The sequence below is a fragment of the Sphaeramia orbicularis genome, chromosome 7 (genome assembly GCF_902148855.1).
Source record: "Sphaeramia orbicularis chromosome 7, fSphaOr1.1, whole genome shotgun sequence".
NCBI classification, from domain to species: Eukaryota; Metazoa; Chordata; class Actinopteri; order Kurtiformes; family Apogonidae; genus Sphaeramia; species Sphaeramia orbicularis.
In genome coordinates, this window is record NC_043963.1 from 19,509,977 (window position 1) to 19,528,715 (window position 18,739).

General features: G+C 34.3%; 1 protein-coding gene and 1 long non-coding RNA gene across 4 annotated transcripts; both read left to right on the forward strand.

Annotated features, from left to right (window-relative positions):
* The first annotated feature begins 473 nt into the window (after positions 1-473).
* Positions 474-18,736, forward strand: LOC115422669 (uncharacterized). The gene is made up of 3 exons (XR_003935865.1): positions 474-486; positions 3,421-3,427; positions 18,628-18,736. It is a non-coding gene; the product is annotated as an uncharacterized LOC115422669 (long non-coding RNA).
* rer1 (retention in endoplasmic reticulum sorting receptor 1) lies at positions 2,735-11,974 on the forward strand. Of its 3 annotated transcripts, none has more exons than XR_003935864.1 (8): positions 2,735-2,826; positions 4,756-4,837; positions 5,834-5,938; positions 6,866-6,962; positions 7,815-7,893; positions 9,149-9,284; positions 9,503-10,773; positions 10,813-11,974. XR_003935864.1 is itself a non-coding variant. In XM_030139122.1 (8 exons), exons 2-8 carry the CDS (start codon positions 4,757-4,759, stop codon positions 11,466-11,468), a joined length of 564 nt encoding a protein of 187 aa, XP_029994982.1. In that variant the 5' UTR covers positions 2,735-2,826; position 4,756; the 3' UTR covers positions 11,469-11,974. The 3 variants fall into 3 exon arrangements, 2 of the variants coding, with proteins under 2 accessions (XP_029994982.1, XP_029994980.1); XM_030139122.1 differs by having other exon boundaries at positions 9,503-9,557; positions 11,458-11,974; XM_030139120.1 differs by having other exon boundaries at positions 9,503-11,974.
* Positions 18,737-18,739: the final 3 nt, after the last annotated feature.

Sequence of the window (18,739 nt, forward strand, 5' to 3'; positions counted from 1 at the left end):
GCAAAATGTCAGAAAACAGTATTATGTTGTAACAGCAGGGATATAATTGGAATTGTGTAAATAATACATACAGAAGGACATGTAGTTCACTGAGGTACCAGATAAGACAGTAGCATTTTGGTCCTTCTCTGTGTATTGTGGAAAACCTTGCAGGGCGAGGTCCTGGCATATTGGTGATAGTTAGCTGTGTACCTGATCTGTACTTCATGGCACTCGTCTGTGGATATTTAATAGCAACATTCCAAGATTTTCCTTTAGATTACCACTCTGCATGATTATCCACGGTGCAATTCTAGTTATTGTGTCAATTTTGTTTGTAGGAAGTACTCGTGCTTGTATCTCGACACTAATTCGGACTAGTCTTGCAGCCATGTTTTAAAGGCCCACACTTTCATTCACCTACCACCAACTGGTCAAAGAAAGAGCACTTTACTGCTTTACAATAAATAAATTCAGGATTATTTGTGCTTATGATCAGTATTATGTGTTATAACAGTGTAAATAGTAATTGTGATTTGTTTTGATATTCACAGTTAGTTTTTTTTGTTATGTTTTGTAAAGACTATTAACAGGTGTACCAGTGTAATTATTGTTTTTCAATGTTCAATAGTTTTTGAGATTCAGTGTTTTTTCTTATAAATCATGGACATAAACACGTCTGTCTCCAGTTTGTCATTTTATTAAAGTCTAAAAAAATGTGGGTTTGTAGTAAAGGTTCACTGAAAAGACTTCTGGGTAACATTTGATGAAACACAAAGTAAAGGTAAATGTCAATAAAACTCTGTATCTTCAATTTATCTTGAATTTATCAATCAGAATACACAGTGAGGATGAAAACAGAAACATTAATAAATATAGTACTCCATAGGTTATTCCTGTTATACAATGATTTTTCTGTCTTCATAATTTATTTGCTAATATTTTCTCTAACATCAGCCACATATTTGTAAGAATTGGCTTAATTTATACACCAAGGTCTACATTATTACTGAAACAGAGATAATAGAAGTTAAAAATAAATATGCCTGTTTACTCATATTGACATATTGGTATTGATCATGTTTTCATCACTTGGATAACAGAAAAAACTCACATATAAACATTACATGTTTTAGAAGAATTGTGTTTATAACTTTTAATTGTTAGAGAAATTTTTGTGTTCTCCAGAAAAATTATGTCTTAGGTCCACAATGAGTGATGAGTCAAACATTAGAATTACTGTGACGTCAATAGTTTTTATTACATATTGTGGCATGTTTGCCGCAGTGCATTATGGGTAGTGGGTATTTTGTTGTAAATGTGTTATTTTTATGTGCAAGAATTCAGCAGGGTTGTTGTGTTAGTATTAGTTTTGACTTAATATGTGTATGGCAATGCTTATTGGCCTTTTTATTTATTTTTTTTCTGCATTTTTGTAATGTGTAAAGTTGCACCCTGAGTGAGAGCCATAGGCAGAGCAATGGCTATCCTTTTGTGACATATCCACTATACGTCTTTATACTAATCAAATTAAAGATTCAACTTATATTAATACATGATACAGAACTACCTTCATGCTGAACTTCCACCTATATTATAATATAATAGTAATAGAGCTGGTTAATATGGTCACATTTGTACACTATTTGAATTTTCACACACTCACATGAAAGCAGAAAACAATGCACACAATGGTCAGGGCCAAATAAGAATCCCTACCAGACTATGTACACATACAAAAAAACAACTGATGAACGAATTAGGTCAATATGAGTATTTCTATTGTGTGGATTGAAGTATTGAACAATGTTAATATAGATTTCAAAACACTTCATTCACTTTTTACTTTAAAAGATTTACAAATATATGTTAAGCATTACTGGTGGGAATGATTAGAACATAGGCTGCTATATATCCCATAAGCACCCATAACAGGTTCTGTTTATTGTACAACAATATGAACACTGTTTATACTGTTTATTATTTGTTTATTTATTGTACAGGGTGGGGAAGCAAAATTTACAATATTTTGAGGCAGGGATTGAAAGACAGTATATGACCTATTAGTTTATTGAAAGTCATGAGAATTTATTTGCCACAAGAAAATTGACATAATAGAAAATGTTTTTATTCTATGTGTCCTCCTTCTTTCTCAATAACTGCCTTCACACGCTTCCTGAAACTTGCCCAAGTGTTTCTCAAATATTCGGTTGACAACTTCTCCCATTCTTCTTTAATAGTATCTTCCAGACTTTCTCCTAATAGTTTTGCTCATAGTCATTCTCTTCTTTCCATTAGAAACAGTCTTTATGGACACTCCAACTATTTTTGAAATCTCCTTTGGTGTGACGAGTGCATTCAGCAAATCACACACTCTTTGACGTTTGCTTTCCTGATTACTCATATGGACAAAAGTTCCTGAAAAGGTATGGATAATAGTGTTAGGTATGATTATGACATCAATATATGTTTGGTTTCAAAACAATTGACGTAGTGCCTGCTGAGAAAAAACAACTAAATGTCCATTGTAAATTTTGCTTCCCCACCCTGTATTATGTGTGATGACTGAGTAAAACACATACTCCAAATCCTAAATTTCTGTAAACAGCAATTAACTGAACAGAATTCAGTATAATCAAGAAAACAAAATTTATTCTAATCAGTTTCTACAACTTAGGTGAACCTTCTGTGCATTTTGATCGATGTATCCTGCTCTGGTATCGACTATTCGGCCTGACGCTGTTCGACTCTGTGCGGAAACACTGACGTGTTCTCACCAGTTTGCACGAGAGGGGGCTAGTTTAGCTAGCTAGGTAGAGCCGGGTAGTGACACAGCGGCCGTATCAGGTAAGCACACTGTCATTGATGAATTTGGCTGTAACTGTAAATAGACGCACACTACACACAGACAGCGACTTATACATAGAAAGTATTTCAAAACGTTTGTACTGTTCAATATAATCGGATGCGACTACTTAAAATGGTGTGATTTTCAGCTGGGTTAGCTGGCTAGCCCTGGAGCGGTTGCCAACGTAGTACCGAATCTCCGGAAGTGAGTTGTCACATATTTGAACTCCTCGCTGGGACTTGTAGTTCGAAGTTTCCGCGCTATATCGCAGCCTTAGCAGGGAGCGAACTGGTCAAAAACTACATCTTGTTGTTTATGCGTAAATTCCCGCTACGCTGAGGTTTGTGGGAAAAGTAGTGCCATATTCTTATTTTAAGACAGTTAGGGGTTAACCGAATCTGTATTGAGACTACATAACCCAGGCATCAGGTAATTTGGGCCAAAGGGTAACGTACATTTACATGCTAGTTAGCTATTTCCAGGGTTAATTTGTATGCCAACATGAATGACTTTTGTGTTAAATTACGGACAAAATGATAGTAAAAGTTATAGTATTATCTGTGTGGATTGTGTCCATTTCATAGGTTTCACAGAAAATGGGTTCATTACTGATATAACGTGTTAGCTTCCTACCGGTCAGCCTTAGCCTGCTAGCTAGTTATCCGGTTAACGTAAGCTAGTGTTATATCCAGGAACAGTTTCGTATGGTTTTGCTCGTCTTTCACTTAACGTTTCAAATTTTACAGCGATGTAGGTAATTAGTACAGAAGTACGATGAAGTTGTTTATCCCTTAGATCATTTAATAACTTACCGATTGGCATACAGCAGTCTAGAAATGGATAAATCAGTAGATCAGTAATCAGAAGTGAGTAGATCTTTTAAGGGTGCTACGTGTATTAGAAAATGAAACCGTATCATCGCCGGTTTCTACTTTGAAAGAACAAACTGTATTTGTAGGTACTTGGAACTCTATATCACGGTGACGGTAGTGAATTGTTCTGCAGATTCAATCAACAAATTATCTGAAAGAGCCACAGTGAACTCGATCACATTGATTATTTCACTCTTTTATTTGGAAAATTGCATAGAAACGCTTCCTGTTAAGAAATACTGTTATGTCTATGTTTTCCATGTTTGTCCTTGTTGCCTTCATGCAAATGTCCTTGTTTCTGCGTGGAAGAACACAGATCACTAAACACAGTGGCATAGAATGTGATTTGCAAGACAACGATATATCAAATACCCATTTTCCTTTTGTCACAGTGTATATTACCATGTCACATGTTAAATATCTTGAGCAAAACACAAGCACAGTTTAGCTAGAACTGAGTGCACATCTTCTGTATTTATGAAGAAAGACTGAAACATCCAACCCTTCATCGCTGTGTTATCTTTCACAGGATTATATTAAGGTCCTGGGATGCTTATCAGGAGTACTCTTATCTGCAGTTGGATGTTTAATACAAACACATTCTATTAATGTAACATAATCTATGGTCCAAACTATCTATAATCATGTAACAACAGGCACCTTTAGCCTATGTCTTGATTAAGCATTACATCAAACTATTTTAAAACCATAAAACCCCAATGCAATATCTGAAATCAATTTAATTTATTAGATTTTTAAGTGAATGACTAAAATGATCTGGAATACAACATTAAAGAATATTTGTATTTCATCCCAGTTACTATTTTCTTAACATTACTCATAGTAAACAACACTTGAGGTGAAAGATTAAATGTTTGTGTTGTACGTACGTACTCTACAGCTGTGTCTTACAAACCTGGCTGAAATTTGTTGCATGAGCCAGCAAACCCAAAAAGTGGAAGTGGTTGTCATATGTAGAAAATGATAAGTTTCAGCCACATCTGCATTGTCATATTTCTCTTGCTGATTATTGTTTTGTTTTATATATACTAACAGAATGTCAGAAGGAGACAGTGTTGGGGATTCAATCCATGGGAAACCCTCTGTAATCGCTGCCTTCTTTACACGGATTGGACAGGTAATGTATCACATTACATTTTTATTTTGTGGCATGACCAGGCCTTCATATGGGCCTGTTTGTGGTACTATTACAAGAACTTAATATGTTTTGGGTTTTTTTTTGTTTTCTTATTTTCATTTTCCCTCTCTATCTGTAGCTGTTTGTCTGGTGCTCTTCAAATGACATAATTTCAAAGGACTTGTATTTGTAAAATTCATGATAAGTGATTTCTTTGTACATTTCAGTTACACAGTAGTTTAAAAAAATGGATTTGTTGTTTTGACACAGTTATAACGACCATACATATACATTTCTCAGGCTCTGTATCAAGATATGCACAATTGCAATATATAGGAGTCTATAAAAGGACTAACAAAGAAGTCTGAGAAGCTTTGATGGAAGCGTGGTATAATACACCACAATATTACTTAAGAAAACAGTCCTAAGTCCATAAGGTCACATTAAGTAATACTTTTTCCCTATTGCATGTGGGGGGGTTTTAATCACTCTGCATATATTTTCTTGAGGTGTTTTAATAATAAGACTGAGAACTAAATGCATATCCATTACTATCACACAAAAACAGTAAACTTAAGTTTTTTTACGTACCAGTTATTTGTAATTCCTGATAGCAGAAGTTAATATAAATGCAATTTTAGCGATGTATTCAATGCCTATGAATGGCTTTTCTTCAATAAGAGTACTGTAAATAAATTATAGTTGTGTTTATACCAAACGAGTGACGTAAAATGAACAGAAAAAATGAAGTGTAAGAAATTCTCTCTGTGACATTTAAATTGTTGATTAAAATGGTTAATGGTCAAGACAGTCCTATTGCCCTTCACTTCTTTGTTATAAGTACTGCTTATTGATGTGCTAATGATGAAGAATTTACTGTTAATTTCTCTTAGTGTCACCTCAAAGTTAAAGAAAACTCCAGAGTTAAATTTCTGATTTTGCTTTAACTTTTAATACACATTCATTGTGTATCTTTTGTGCGTTTTTTGCCAACAGGTCTATCAGTCATGGCTAGACAAGTCGACGCCTTTCGCTGCAGTGAGATGGGCAGCTACCTTAATACTTACTGGGATCTACATGATCAGAGTGTACATACTACAGGTGGGTTCTTTTCTGTTTGTATTGCTGTTCCCTTAAGAAAAATCGTTGGTGTAAACAGTGAAAAAACAAAATCAAGATATGTGCAATGTGGCAAGCTTTCCCTCCACTTTTGTCAATTTTGTAGAACAATACATACATACTTAAGCTACAGAAATGTTGAAACTCTAATATTATATTGTCATCTGATCAGTCCAACAAAAAAAAAAAGAAAGTAAAGTGGTTTTGCAGTCATATTTTGAATATGTGAATTTACCTGCAGCTCACCTCAGCAAATAAAAAACAAACCTGTAAAACCAGCCATTTCACTGCTCATGGGGAGAGATGATAATTCCTTTAGTGAAGTGAACCAGCACCATTTGGACACACTGATAAAATTTCTCATTAAACCTTTAACCTGCATCTCAGTTCTTAAGTTTTCCACTTGTGCAGCCATGTCTTATCTACCAAAACTGCACAGTGCGTTGTATTTACTCAAGATACTTTATTGTCATTCAACATTGGTGTGATGAATGAAAGTATGATCCACAGGGTCGATAGTGAAATAAACATGTAAATAGAATATACACATTTAAATAGAAGAAAAAAAGAAAATAGAGCACACACATATTGGAAAAAAAAAAAGAAAACAGAGCAAAGTGCAAATGATAATGATGATAAATAAGTCATAATGGAAGAGGAGGAGAAATGACTGAAATGTAAACAGATTATTGCACGTTATATCACAGTAATTGCACTTTTAATATGGTAGGGCAAATCATGTTTAATACTTATTTGTTTTTTTTTGACTGATAGTTTTTTGTTGTATTTTCAATGTACTGCTCTTATTGTTTTATATAATCTATGAGCATTAACTGACACAGATGCTCTTCCAGAATATATTGCCTAACCAAGTTGCCGTGATATTAACAGTACTTTGGTTCTTTTCAGGGTTGGTATATAGTAACATATGCTTTGGGAATCTACCATCTCAACCTGTTCATTGCTTTCCTATCGCCAAAAGTGGATCCGTCACTGCTTGACGAAGGCAAGTGGACTTAATTCTGTCAGATCAGTGTGTTGTGATGCAGTCGTGTCTTTGGAGGTGGCTTCATGTGCCATTTAGGTTCTTCACACGTCACTTGGCATGCATCCATTATTATGAAAGAAGACTTAGTTTATGTAATAATCTTATACATAAGATTGACTCATCATTCACTCACACTATACAAACAAATACAATTGTCTGAAGTTGAAGATATATGATGCAAATTGGTACTAAACAATTCCAGGGTGATTTTAATACAGAAAAAAACACAACTAGTTAGCTCCAAAGTGGCTGTCTTGAATTCAAACATGTAAATCTTCATAATGCATTAGGATATGTGTTAAATATTCTGTTATAAAAAAGTATTTTAAGCAGAAAATACTAATTCTCTAGTGGTTTTGCTATTCGTTCTACAGTGGTGGAGAAAAGTTTTTGGACACCCTATGCATTTGTCACATATTGTATTAAGAATCACTCTGAAGTCATTGAACTTGAATTGTATCTCCAAACCCACGTGGTCACATGATGCACATGATGCATGATGTTTCAGCAACATAATGAAACACATCCAGAACATGACATGTTGAAACTGTCAAGAATTTAGTTTTTGTTATCTTTTCTTGTTAACAATAACAAAAAAAAAAAAAGTGTTTTGTTTTTGTCTGTCTGATGCAGCCACATGGTTTGACACAAAAAAATAGTTCATGACATTATTTGAGATTGTGTAAAATTTTAAGGGTGTCCGAAAACATTTGTCCATTGCTGTATGTTTTAGTTTGGGTTTGCTTTGGCTCTTAAAGTCACACCTTCCCAGTAACCAACTCATCACTGAGTAACCTGTCTCACTCACAGATGAAGGGCCGTCCCTTCCTACGAAGCAGAATGAGGAGTTCCGCCCGTTCATCAGAAGGTTGCCCGAATTCAAATTCTGGTGAGTTTCCTTCCGGAACCAGAGTTATGACCCCTACCAAGGAGGTTATGTGGTCACATTTCTCGCTCTGTCAGCATGATTGTACAAAAACTACTGCACCCATTTTCATGAGGCCTGCTAGAATTCTGCTGCACATCTATTTTATCTGACTTGTTTCTGAGGCTGGAGATACCCGAGCTAACTTAGTGCTTAGAATGGTAACAGCTAGGTAAAAAAAATGGCATATTACAACAAATTTAAATTAAACAGTAGGTAATGGGTTGGTATATGTGGTTTGTGTGTGTGTTACTAATAATTTCGAGGAGCGAATAGTATGGATTGGCTGCATGAGGGATGTGTGTGCCCTTCTGCTTACATATGATGAACTTTTGATTTACATGTGTGGTCCAGTGTGAAGTCATGCACAGCTCATTTGTACATTGAGGTTAATGTTTTAACATAAACAAAAATGCTTGGTGACAATGTACATACTTTGTTCTCATTTGAACATGTCGTGTGACATCTTTTGTAGACTGTTGTGTGTTTATGCAAACTATGTGTCTTATCTGTGTACTAAATCAGGAAGAGATAGGAGACAGTTTACTTTCTTTTCAGCAAGATGCAATTTGGATTGAAACTGAAGACAAAGAGCGGTCACAACAGATGGATTAAAACTTCCTGTTTTTTTTGTTCTGTTTTTTTTCTTTTTTTAGTCTACATTTCCCTGTCAAATTGGCTCTCAGGCTAGTTTGTCACTTCATTTTACACTGTGGAATTATTTGACATCATTGCCTTCTAATTCTACCTTCCCCTATCAGCCCTGAAACTGAAGTTAGAATAGTGGAAAAAAATATTTGACCACCCTTGTTTTGTTTTTTTTCAGTTTCTTGTTCATTTTAATGCCTGGTACAACTTAAGGTACATTTGTTTGGACAAATATAATGATAACAAAAATTGCTCATAATAGTTTAATTTCAGAGCTGATATCTAGACATTTTCCATGGTTTTCTTGATAATAACCAAAATCACTTCAGTTCTTACATCAATATCTATGGCATTGTACTGACAAAAACAGGGCTTTTAGACATTCCATGTTTTCTTTTCTGTCTGTTTTAGTCACATGATACACACAGGAGTTAGTACTTGATTGCATAACCATTGTTTTTTATGACTTTTGATGGTCTAATAATTTTTCCGTAACTACGTATCATAACGTGTACTTCTGTGTCACTTGTTTTTTTTTTTTTTACATAAGTTATTTTACTTTTCTTGACAGGCATTCAGCAACAAAAGGCATCGTCATCGCCATGATTTGTACATTTTTTGATGCCTTCAACGTGCCAGTGTTCTGGCCTATACTTGTAATGTACTTCATCATGCTCTTCTGCATCACCATGAAGAGGCAGATCAAGGTAAAACTATTTGATGACTGAAATATTGCTGTTACAGTTTAATGCAAACTGTTTTTTAAGACGTGAAAAGACAGAATAAGAGTTGGCTAACATATCAGTAATAGAGTATTATATGATTATGATAATATTTAAATGTTTTCCCGCATTTGCAGTGTAATCATTATGCTACTTTGTCAGGTTATTTTTGGGCTAATTTTCTTTTTTTTCCCCCTTTTTAGCATATGGTCAAGTACAGATACCTACCTTTCACACATGGGAAGAGGACATACAAAGGCAAGGAAGACACAGGGAAAACTTTTGCTAGTTAAAAATTCACACTTCCTTTTCTCCTTCCTCATTTGAAAACGATCACACACAGATAGTGGGAAGTGAAGGATTAGAGTGTTTTGTTTTTTTTTCTTTTTTTTCTAAAAGGGGCAGTGATATGACAGCATTACATGAAAAAAAATAAATAAATAAAAATTTTGATCCATGGTTGACATTGTTGGTTGAGGATATGAGAAACCTGGATCGAATTAGTCTTGAAACATTGCCTTCGACTATTGAAGGGTAGGGGAGATTCTTTTGAGGACCTCGATCCTCATTTTAGGACTCATCTACATTCGTTCGTTAGTAATTGAGACTCAGTGCTGCCCTTTGCCTTTTTAACCCCATGGGGTAAGTATGGAGTCACCGAGAAGGAATCACACTTAAATTTGCAGTGAAATGTTTCTTTTTTTTTTTTTTTTTTTCTTCCTTTTCAACAATGATTCCAGTACATCTGTGTCCCAAGTGAAATAAATCTGCCAACTTTTGATTAATATATTGGTACATGCTCATTTGTAACAAACTATATATTTAAAGTCAATAGTGTTCGTAGCAAAATAACACGATTAGGTGTAGGATGGAACTTCAAATTGAATGATTGAATTTTTTTGTGATAAAAGTGTGCTGTTGCTCTGGCTTACAAGTGTCCCAGCTAGTTGACCTCTGTACTAAACAACCTCCCTGTAGATAATAGTCACATTTCACTTGAATATGCGTTGATCACATTACATACATTTGAGACAGCACTTTTTAATTGACATTGGGTTTAAATGCCGACTAATGCAAAGCTATACTTTACGTACAAACATTATACACTGTCCGGTCAAAAAAAAAAAAAAAGTTTCATGCGCAGTAGTTCGTTTTGTAGTTTAGTTTTGAATATAAGACGCATTCACTTTGGTATCTTATGTTTATGCAATGGCACAATAAGTACCATAACATTTATTTACATCCATAGTCGAGTTAATTTTTGGTGTCTTGTATGGGGGGATGGAGTTAGACTGCAGCATCAGGTCTTCTCCGGCACAAAGATTCTCATTTGGATTCAGGTCTGGACTTATTTCCATGTGTGAAAATGACACCTCATGCTCCCTGAATCACCCTTTTACAATTTAAGCCTGATGAAACCTGGCATTTGTTCAGTATTTACGCTGGCTAGTGTTTAAGAAATGAGAAGCCTGCAGTAGAAATGCATCAGTGTGAGTTAAATGTCTTGCTGCAGCTGAAACCTGTTAATCACTGTGGTAATTATTTACCTATTTGCTTAGTAAAGCCATCGTTGGAGTATTTTTTTTTTTTTTTTGACTGAACAGTGTATACGAACATTACAGCCCCCCACCACATTGACTAAACGCGTAATTCAAGTCAAGTGTCACTAACACCAACCCATTCAGTTTTCTGACCCCTTTAGTCTGCCTTTAAATCTGCTTTTTTTTTTTTTTTTTTTCTCCCCATTTTTGCACATGTAGTAGAGTTTAACAGATGGGATACTGTGTCCGTGAGCACCCCTTCAAACTAATTCTGTTGATCACATACGGGGGCATTTTGCTTGAAATGGCAAGTCAATGAATTTGCTTTACCTCAGATTTTTACACCATTATACGGATAACGTTTCAAAACTGCGCATCTAGAACGCACTACCAGTATTTAAATCAAATCCATACCGAAATCTGATGTAACAGTCAAGCAATGTTTATCCCCAAGACCTTTTCTCTTTGAAACCTTCGCCCATCTGTGTTTCAAAGCCTGGGGTCCATTTGATTTGTGTAGACTAGCTGTTGTACTCCTTTATATTCTGTGTTTTCTTTAAAAGAGCTATGGTAAATATAGTCATTCCAAGCAAACTGTTGTTCTCTTTCTTTTGCAGAGGAAACATAAGAAAACTGAGATTGAGAGCTTTTATTATAACAAATGGATGAAGTGGGTGGCGATCACACCTCCTTTTCTATAACCCTTTTGATTTTTTTTTTTCCTTCCATTTTTATCAATATGCTGGGGATTTTCTGTCATTACTAAATTTTGATCAGCACTGTAGTAAGGGATCACTTTTTTTTTTTTCCTGTAAAAAGTTCATGTTTTCATACAGTTGTCCGGAGGATATGTGTATATATATATATTTTAAAATATAATTTTTTTTTCTTGAGATTATTTTTGTTTTTCCTCCAACCATCATACTGTTTCCAAGTGTTTAAATCCATTTCAGCTGAAACTGTTACAAGCTGAACTTAATTCGGATAGAGATTTGTTGAATTAAATATGTTTCTCATGGATTGCATGTTGTTGTTTTCTTGTGCTACACTTAAAGAAAAACTTGATTTTAATAACTTAAGTGTAATTTTTTCACTCCAAATGCTATTAAAGAGGCTGTGTCCCTTCAAACAGTACATAGATGTCTGAGCTTCGTATTTCTTTAGAGACTCATGAAGGAGAGTTAAGTAAAAGCAATATATAGAACCCAGTTAAAAGGTTTACATATTAAAGGAGTGATATTTTGCTTTTTTAAATGGAATTCTGCATTTTCAAACATTTCCCTGTGGTCTACATAAATTGTAAATGCTATGCTTGGGTCTGAATTCTTCATTAATTCAACTCTACAGGTCCATCTTCAACAATATTTCTGATTAATGACACCAGAAAAGTGTTGCTGTGAGGCAATGAATAAAATGGGTTGATTTCAATTTTTCACAAAATACTCTTTATTTGAGCACCCAAATTACCATGTGGCCAGTTAATGAAAATGTTGAAATTTTTACCATGTCTTGATATATGTTTGAAGATGTTGTGCACCAAATTTTAGCTTTGGGATAGAACTGCTTCTATTTTTAATTTTTTTTTTTTACTGCATGACTATTTTCTTCAAATTGTATACAAATGTAGGTGTAAATGGCATTTTTAACAGTATAATGGCATTGATGATTGCACAAGTTATGATAATACTTGAGATATTTAAACTAGGGTGTGGAACTGCATGATGGTTCAGATAGAATAATTATAGATTTCCTAGAACTGGCTCAGGTTGATGCCTGTAGTAGAGACTTCTCGGAAATTGGATGGAGCTGGTCAGTTGACCCAAATTCACCAGGGTCGATGACATAAATATAGCTAAGATTTCCCAGAATTTTTATGATGCTGGCCAGCCCTGGTGAAATTGGATCAACTGACAATTGAAATCGACCCATTTTATTCATTGCCTCACAGCAACACTTTTCATTGAAATGTACCGTAGTCTTTTTGCAGTATATTGTTGCATCTTGACCATAAGAATCCATGCAAAAAAAAATGAGGTCTCTACATTCATCCATTATGGCCCGAAGAGAGAGGACATTTTGAAGAATTAGCCTTTTCACCTGATTTCAAGGCCTCATGGACCAAACATGAAGGCACCTGCAATTATTTTGATGCAAAATATGGCCTTTTCAGGGGGATTTCAGTCCAGACAGTAAGTTTCAGCAGTGTGGCTTGAATACCTAAGGAGATATAGCTCCTCAAAGTTGGCTGAAAAGCAAAATTTGCAAAATTAAAAAAAAAGAAAAAACAGTAATTTTCAAAGGGCTGTATCTCCTAAACTATTACAGATACGACATTAAAAATTTGGATGTGTTCGTTTATCTGGTAGGTGAACAAGTGTGAATTTTTTCAGAATTTTCTAAGGGGGTCATGCGGGGCACTTTCTGAAATCTGGTTGATTTGGGATAGAATGACCTTCCTACAACCACTGCTGCTGATAAACAGTTATGTCGTACTTGTAGAAATGTTCGTCAGAAGTCTTGACCTTATATATATGCAAATGTTGTGATGTAACTAGTTATAAAACATAACAAATTAAGCAGGAATTAAAACAGGCTGTAGAAATCCACTTGATTTTTTTCCGGAATTAATATAAAGATAGCTTTGCAGCACCTGGAGGGTTCAAATCCAAACTTTATAAACTTTAGGGTCCAAATACACAAATATATGAACCAAAGACTAATAAAAGTGAGTTTAGCAAAATATGACCCCTTTAAAGTGATATCAACTAATGTGCATCATCAAAATAAGCAGTCATTTTTATGCCTTCATTTCGTTTCAAAAGTGTTTTAATCCTCCCAGACTTAAATGATAAACTGTGGCTTAAGTGGCCATTTTTTCATCAGTGATGCACACATATGTATTAAAACAGTAAGGTGGATTTCATTGGTTTTTCAGTAATACTTAATAGCTCTTATTTGGATATGGGTGCTTTCAAAAACAGGACAGGGGCTAAAAATTCAAACCAGATGTAGACCAAGGTTATAATAGTTTTGGATTTTTCATTACAGTTTAGTTTTATTTAGTTTTGACTTTTGACATGTTTCCAGGTAGAGTGGGGACGAGAAGATGACTAAACAACAAGTGACAAGAAGTGACGGACCGTTAAATATCATATGGTACCAGTGGCTAAAATTGCTTGAAGGAAATAAATCGATTTTATATCAAGCCGACATTGACAAAGACGAAAACAAAGGGAATTTTATCCAGAATTTTTATATGTTTTTGTTTTGTAAACACACAATACAGTTTTAGTTAGTTATTATTTTTTTCTTTTAATTATAGTTTTTATTTATTTCAGTTGACGAAAATGTTTTTACAATTCTAGTTTTCGTCATTTCGTTAGTTTTCCTTAACGATAATAACCTTGATGTAGACTAATGTTATGAATCACGTTTGGAAGCACTTTGGGTCTATTTTTAAAAAATGAATATTTACTAAGATAAAACAAATTTTCAGGTAAAACACATTTTATATTTTTTTATACAAGAATCTGCATGTAACACGGTAAAAAGGACATGAAAATTATATATTTTTCAAATATCTTTTTATTCTTTCACAGGTACATTTTGGGAATTGAACTAATTATGCAAGGCAGAGTGTTTCACAAAAATGACCACTGTTGCAAAATCACTTGCGATTTATTTGTGTTTAAATGGGCAGCTTCTACATCTAACTCCAATGGACACGATGGGTTACACGTGAAACCTGGAATGAGATTGCGATTCATGAAAAACCCACGTCTGGATGAGAAAAACCACTAGGATCATCAAATTTATCATAGTGTCTTTATAACGGTATGTAAGACCATTTCCAGACATGTTTTCTAGGTCAAATGCACTGACATCTAGGTTGTCTTCCTGTCCCAATGTTGGTCCTATTTTTAGCCCCAATATTTGATTAAAAAAATCACTAATTTTGGGATGGCTCAGAACAAGAGTATAATTTTTTTGCATTTATCTGAGGTCATCATTAGGTACATCCGGGGGGAAATGCGTCTAAATTTCAAAGTGCCAGGTACCTAAATGAACCCAGTTTCATAGAAGCATATAGAGGCTTCATAGTAGATGTCCTTAAACCTTAACATTGTTCACAGCTGATTCATCATAATTTCCTACTTTGAGCCAATGAATGACTCCGATTTGCTTCAGAAAGGCAGCAAATTAAAGCGCACAGTAAGTAATTTGGGAGTCTAAAACATCTGCATTAAATTTTCTAAATTAGAAAAAAATGTGGAATAGGATTTGTCAGTTACAAAATAAAACCAGTATTACATTTTGACACATGATTTTTTTTCATGAAAATTGTGACTTGAAATTAACTGGATGAAACTGAGGTTATGTTTTACACCTGATTACACAAATACTTTCAAAACACTAAATCAACTAGTATAAGTAGTACCACAGAAACATTTCTTGGTCTCTGAGGGTTAAACATATGTAGAGGAAACTAATAAAGTATTTTAAACTCCAAGTTTTAACAAAGAAAACATCTCCAAGAGATTTAAACAACTCAGGGTTTCATTAAAAAGCATTAAAAGTCATTAAATAGATTTTGTGAAAATTAAGATCTTAAATGGATGTCCAGAGGCATTAAAAAATTAAATACACTTGATGGGAAAAAAAAACATTGTTATTCATGATTTATTTTGATTATATAAACTTTTAATAATATTGATCATACATATAGTGTGATGATTGACATGTGGAACCCTTTAATTGACTATTGTTTATGGCCAATACATGAAAAAGTCACAACACCAGATGCTTGGAATGCAACGTGCTGTGAGTGGAAGAGTGGAAGGAATATTAGCAAATGTTGGAAAAATGGGAAAATGCAAGTTTCAGCAGAAGTGATTGGAGGAGGAACTATTCAGGACCTGGTTAAAGCCTGTCGACGGTAAACTGTCATAAAACTATATATAAAACTGTATCTGCAGTTGGACATGGGCATTAAATTTGTTTAAAGTGGCATTAAAAAGCATTCAATTAGATTTTCTGATACCTGCAGAAACATTGCTGCTGTATATTATTTATAATCCATTTCATGATATACAGACAAATTAAAGGCAAAACCAACATAAAGTGTCGATCCAACACAAAAGTGTGTCAGCACCTCATTCTGAATGTGGGGTGATTCATTATTGTTCATTATCATTATAGTGACTCATTGTAAGTGTGTAGTTAAAAAGATTTTAAAAAAAAAACAATACTTAACGTGATACCAGCAGCTGAAAAGTGATGAGATAAGTTTATGATTCAGACTCAAGAGTATAAATATGGACTTTGAGTTGATTCATTTTCACTGTGTTAATTCTGTTTATCAGTGCAGTCATACAAAGTAAAAGCAACACTAATTTAAACATAACATGCCCGCACTTAAAAAAAACTCTGTCTTCAGCGCACACCAAAGTTTTTGCACATACAGACAGACATACAGATGATGAACTGATGACAATACCCTCGAGGGCTGAGGGTAAAAACCACATTACAACACTGTAAATGTTCCCAGCATACATTCGTCGAAAAAAATTACTAGACCACCAAAAGTCATCAAATACAAACCTGGTAAAGTCACTGTAATATTTTACTTTTTTTTTGGTTTTTGTTTTGCTGATATTAAATTAAGGGAGCAGGAGTATACAGTCATGGAAAAAATGATCAGACCATCAAAAGTCATCAAAAACAACAGTTATGCAATTAAGTACTAACTCCTGTGTGTATCATGTGACTAAAACAGACAGAAAAGAAAACATGGAATGCCTAAAAGCATTTTTTGTCAGTACAGTGCCATAGATATTGATGTAAGAACTGAAGTGATTTTGGTTATGATCAAGAAAACCATGGAAAATGGATAGATATAAGCTCTGAAATGAAACTGTTATGAGCTATTTTTGTTGTTATCATTATATTTGTCCAAACAAATGTACCTTTACTTGTACCAGGCATTAAAATAAACAAGAAATTGAAGAAAACAAAGGTGGTCTAATAATTTTTTTCTACAATTGTATGAAGTGTACCTTCATCGAGTAACAGTCATACAGAGTCAAAGTTAAAGTCGGAGACCGGGCAGAAATCAAGTTGCATTAAGAGTTAATTATAGTACAAAATAAACACTAAGTTGAAATCTGCAAAGACAACTGCTGTTTTTTCCTTGGTAGACCATTTTTATATGAACAAAAATAGGTTGGGGCATTAAAATGAACAAGAAATTGAGGAAAACAAGCTTTTCCGTGACTGTGTATTTGAAAAAACAATGTCCTTGCTTTGCAGCAGAAGTAGGATCTGTTACTAACCAGGCTTTTACAGTCTGAGTACCATCTTATTTGTCAGTTGTCCTCTGGCAGGCGCCAGTCAAAAGAAAATCATGCAAATAAGTTGGCGGACTGTTCTTCAGAACAAGGTGTTTGTGGCTTGAGGGAACCTTTATCAAGTTAACGTGACTTGGGTTTAATGTTGTAAAGTCATAAACAAATAGTAACAAATGTTTACTGAACTACACAGGATCATCACACATAGAATCCATCCTTCAAATTCAGACCAATTACAGAGTATTATGATGTTATAGTAAGTAATGGATTATTGAAAGTACATTCAGAACGTTCTACCTCTAACACATCAGTTTTATCCAGTTCTCTGCAAACCTATAGCTGTGGTTTCTGTGCCATTAAACTGTCTAATGTGTGTTTGTGTTGTATCTTCCTCTATAACAGAGGTTTCCAACCTTTTTTACTCATGACCCCATTTTAACATCGCAAATTTCTGGTGACCCCAGACATTCAAAATGGAGCCTTTTTTTTTTTTTTGGCTAAAATTAATTTGTTTTTGGTCATGTAATAGTTTTCTATACTATGTTGGAAATAAATGTTAATTTTAGATGACATTTAGTCTATATAATGTATATTATTATGGACGGAGGCAGAAAACCCAGGTGTAGATTACTGCATAAAGTGAGACTTTTATTTTCCTTGGTCAGGATATATACAGTCAGTCCAGCTTGGATTTACAAGGCTGACAATTAATACTGAACAAACAAGAACTCAAAACTATGAATTATGAAAGAGCTGCAGCATCTGAAACTGACCACAATGAACATTTGAAAGATAAACAGTACCGCGGTGCTTCAGTTTCAGAGTTTGTCATGTCTTTTATGGATTGGGATTGTCAATGTCAATTTACCATATATTTTTTATTAGTGAGTTTTTTTTCTTTATTTTTAGCAATTACTAGAAATTTCAGGTGACCCCACAGATGAAAAATACTGCTCGCTCTCTCTCTCTCCACTATCCCTCTGTATATAAGCAAGCAAGCACCAGTGCGCACGGACAACTTTGAAGCAGATGTGTATATCAGTGGTGGGAGTTAAACTCTGGAATTCTCTTTAATGAGCTGAAGGACTGTAAAAACATATTCCAACTGAAAAAAGTGTATAAAGAAAGAAAAATGAGATTATATTAACAGTTATAAGTTTTTACATTTTGTTTCGTATTTGTTTTGCATCTTGTGACATATTTATTTGCTTTTTGTGATATGGTATCACAATTGTTTGGCATCATTTCGTCAGGTATACATTTACCTATGCTTTGTTTGTTTTGTACTTCCTGGACATATAGTTTTGCACTTGGTTTTGTATTCATTTTGTATTATCTTTGGATGTATTTTGTTTGGTTTGTCTGACTTTATACAGTATGATTTTATAGCTAGTTGTGTACTGCTAACCATTAAGGCTATTACTATTTAGAAGGGGCCAGGAAATATAAGATTTTCTTCATACTGCTCCTTTTTGAGCATGGCTGTGTAAATGTTTGTTCACCTGATGATTACTGAATGTCTGCAGATGAAATGCACAAACATGAACAAAAT

What these genes read in the sequence shown, in the direction of transcription:
- rer1 (XM_030139120.1), top strand. Translation starts at nt 4,757, where the DNA reads ATGTCAGAAGGAGACAGTGTTGGGGATTCAATCCATGGGAAACCCTCT. An exon ending in TCTTTACACGGATTGGACAG is followed by an intron (nt 4,838 to 5,833) that starts GTAATGTATCAC and finishes TTTTGCCAACAG; the next exon opens with GTCTATCAGTCATGGCTAGA. An exon ending in TCAGAGTGTACATACTACAG is followed by an intron (nt 5,939 to 6,865) that starts GTGGGTTCTTTT and finishes GGTTCTTTTCAG; the next exon opens with GGTTGGTATATAGTAACATA.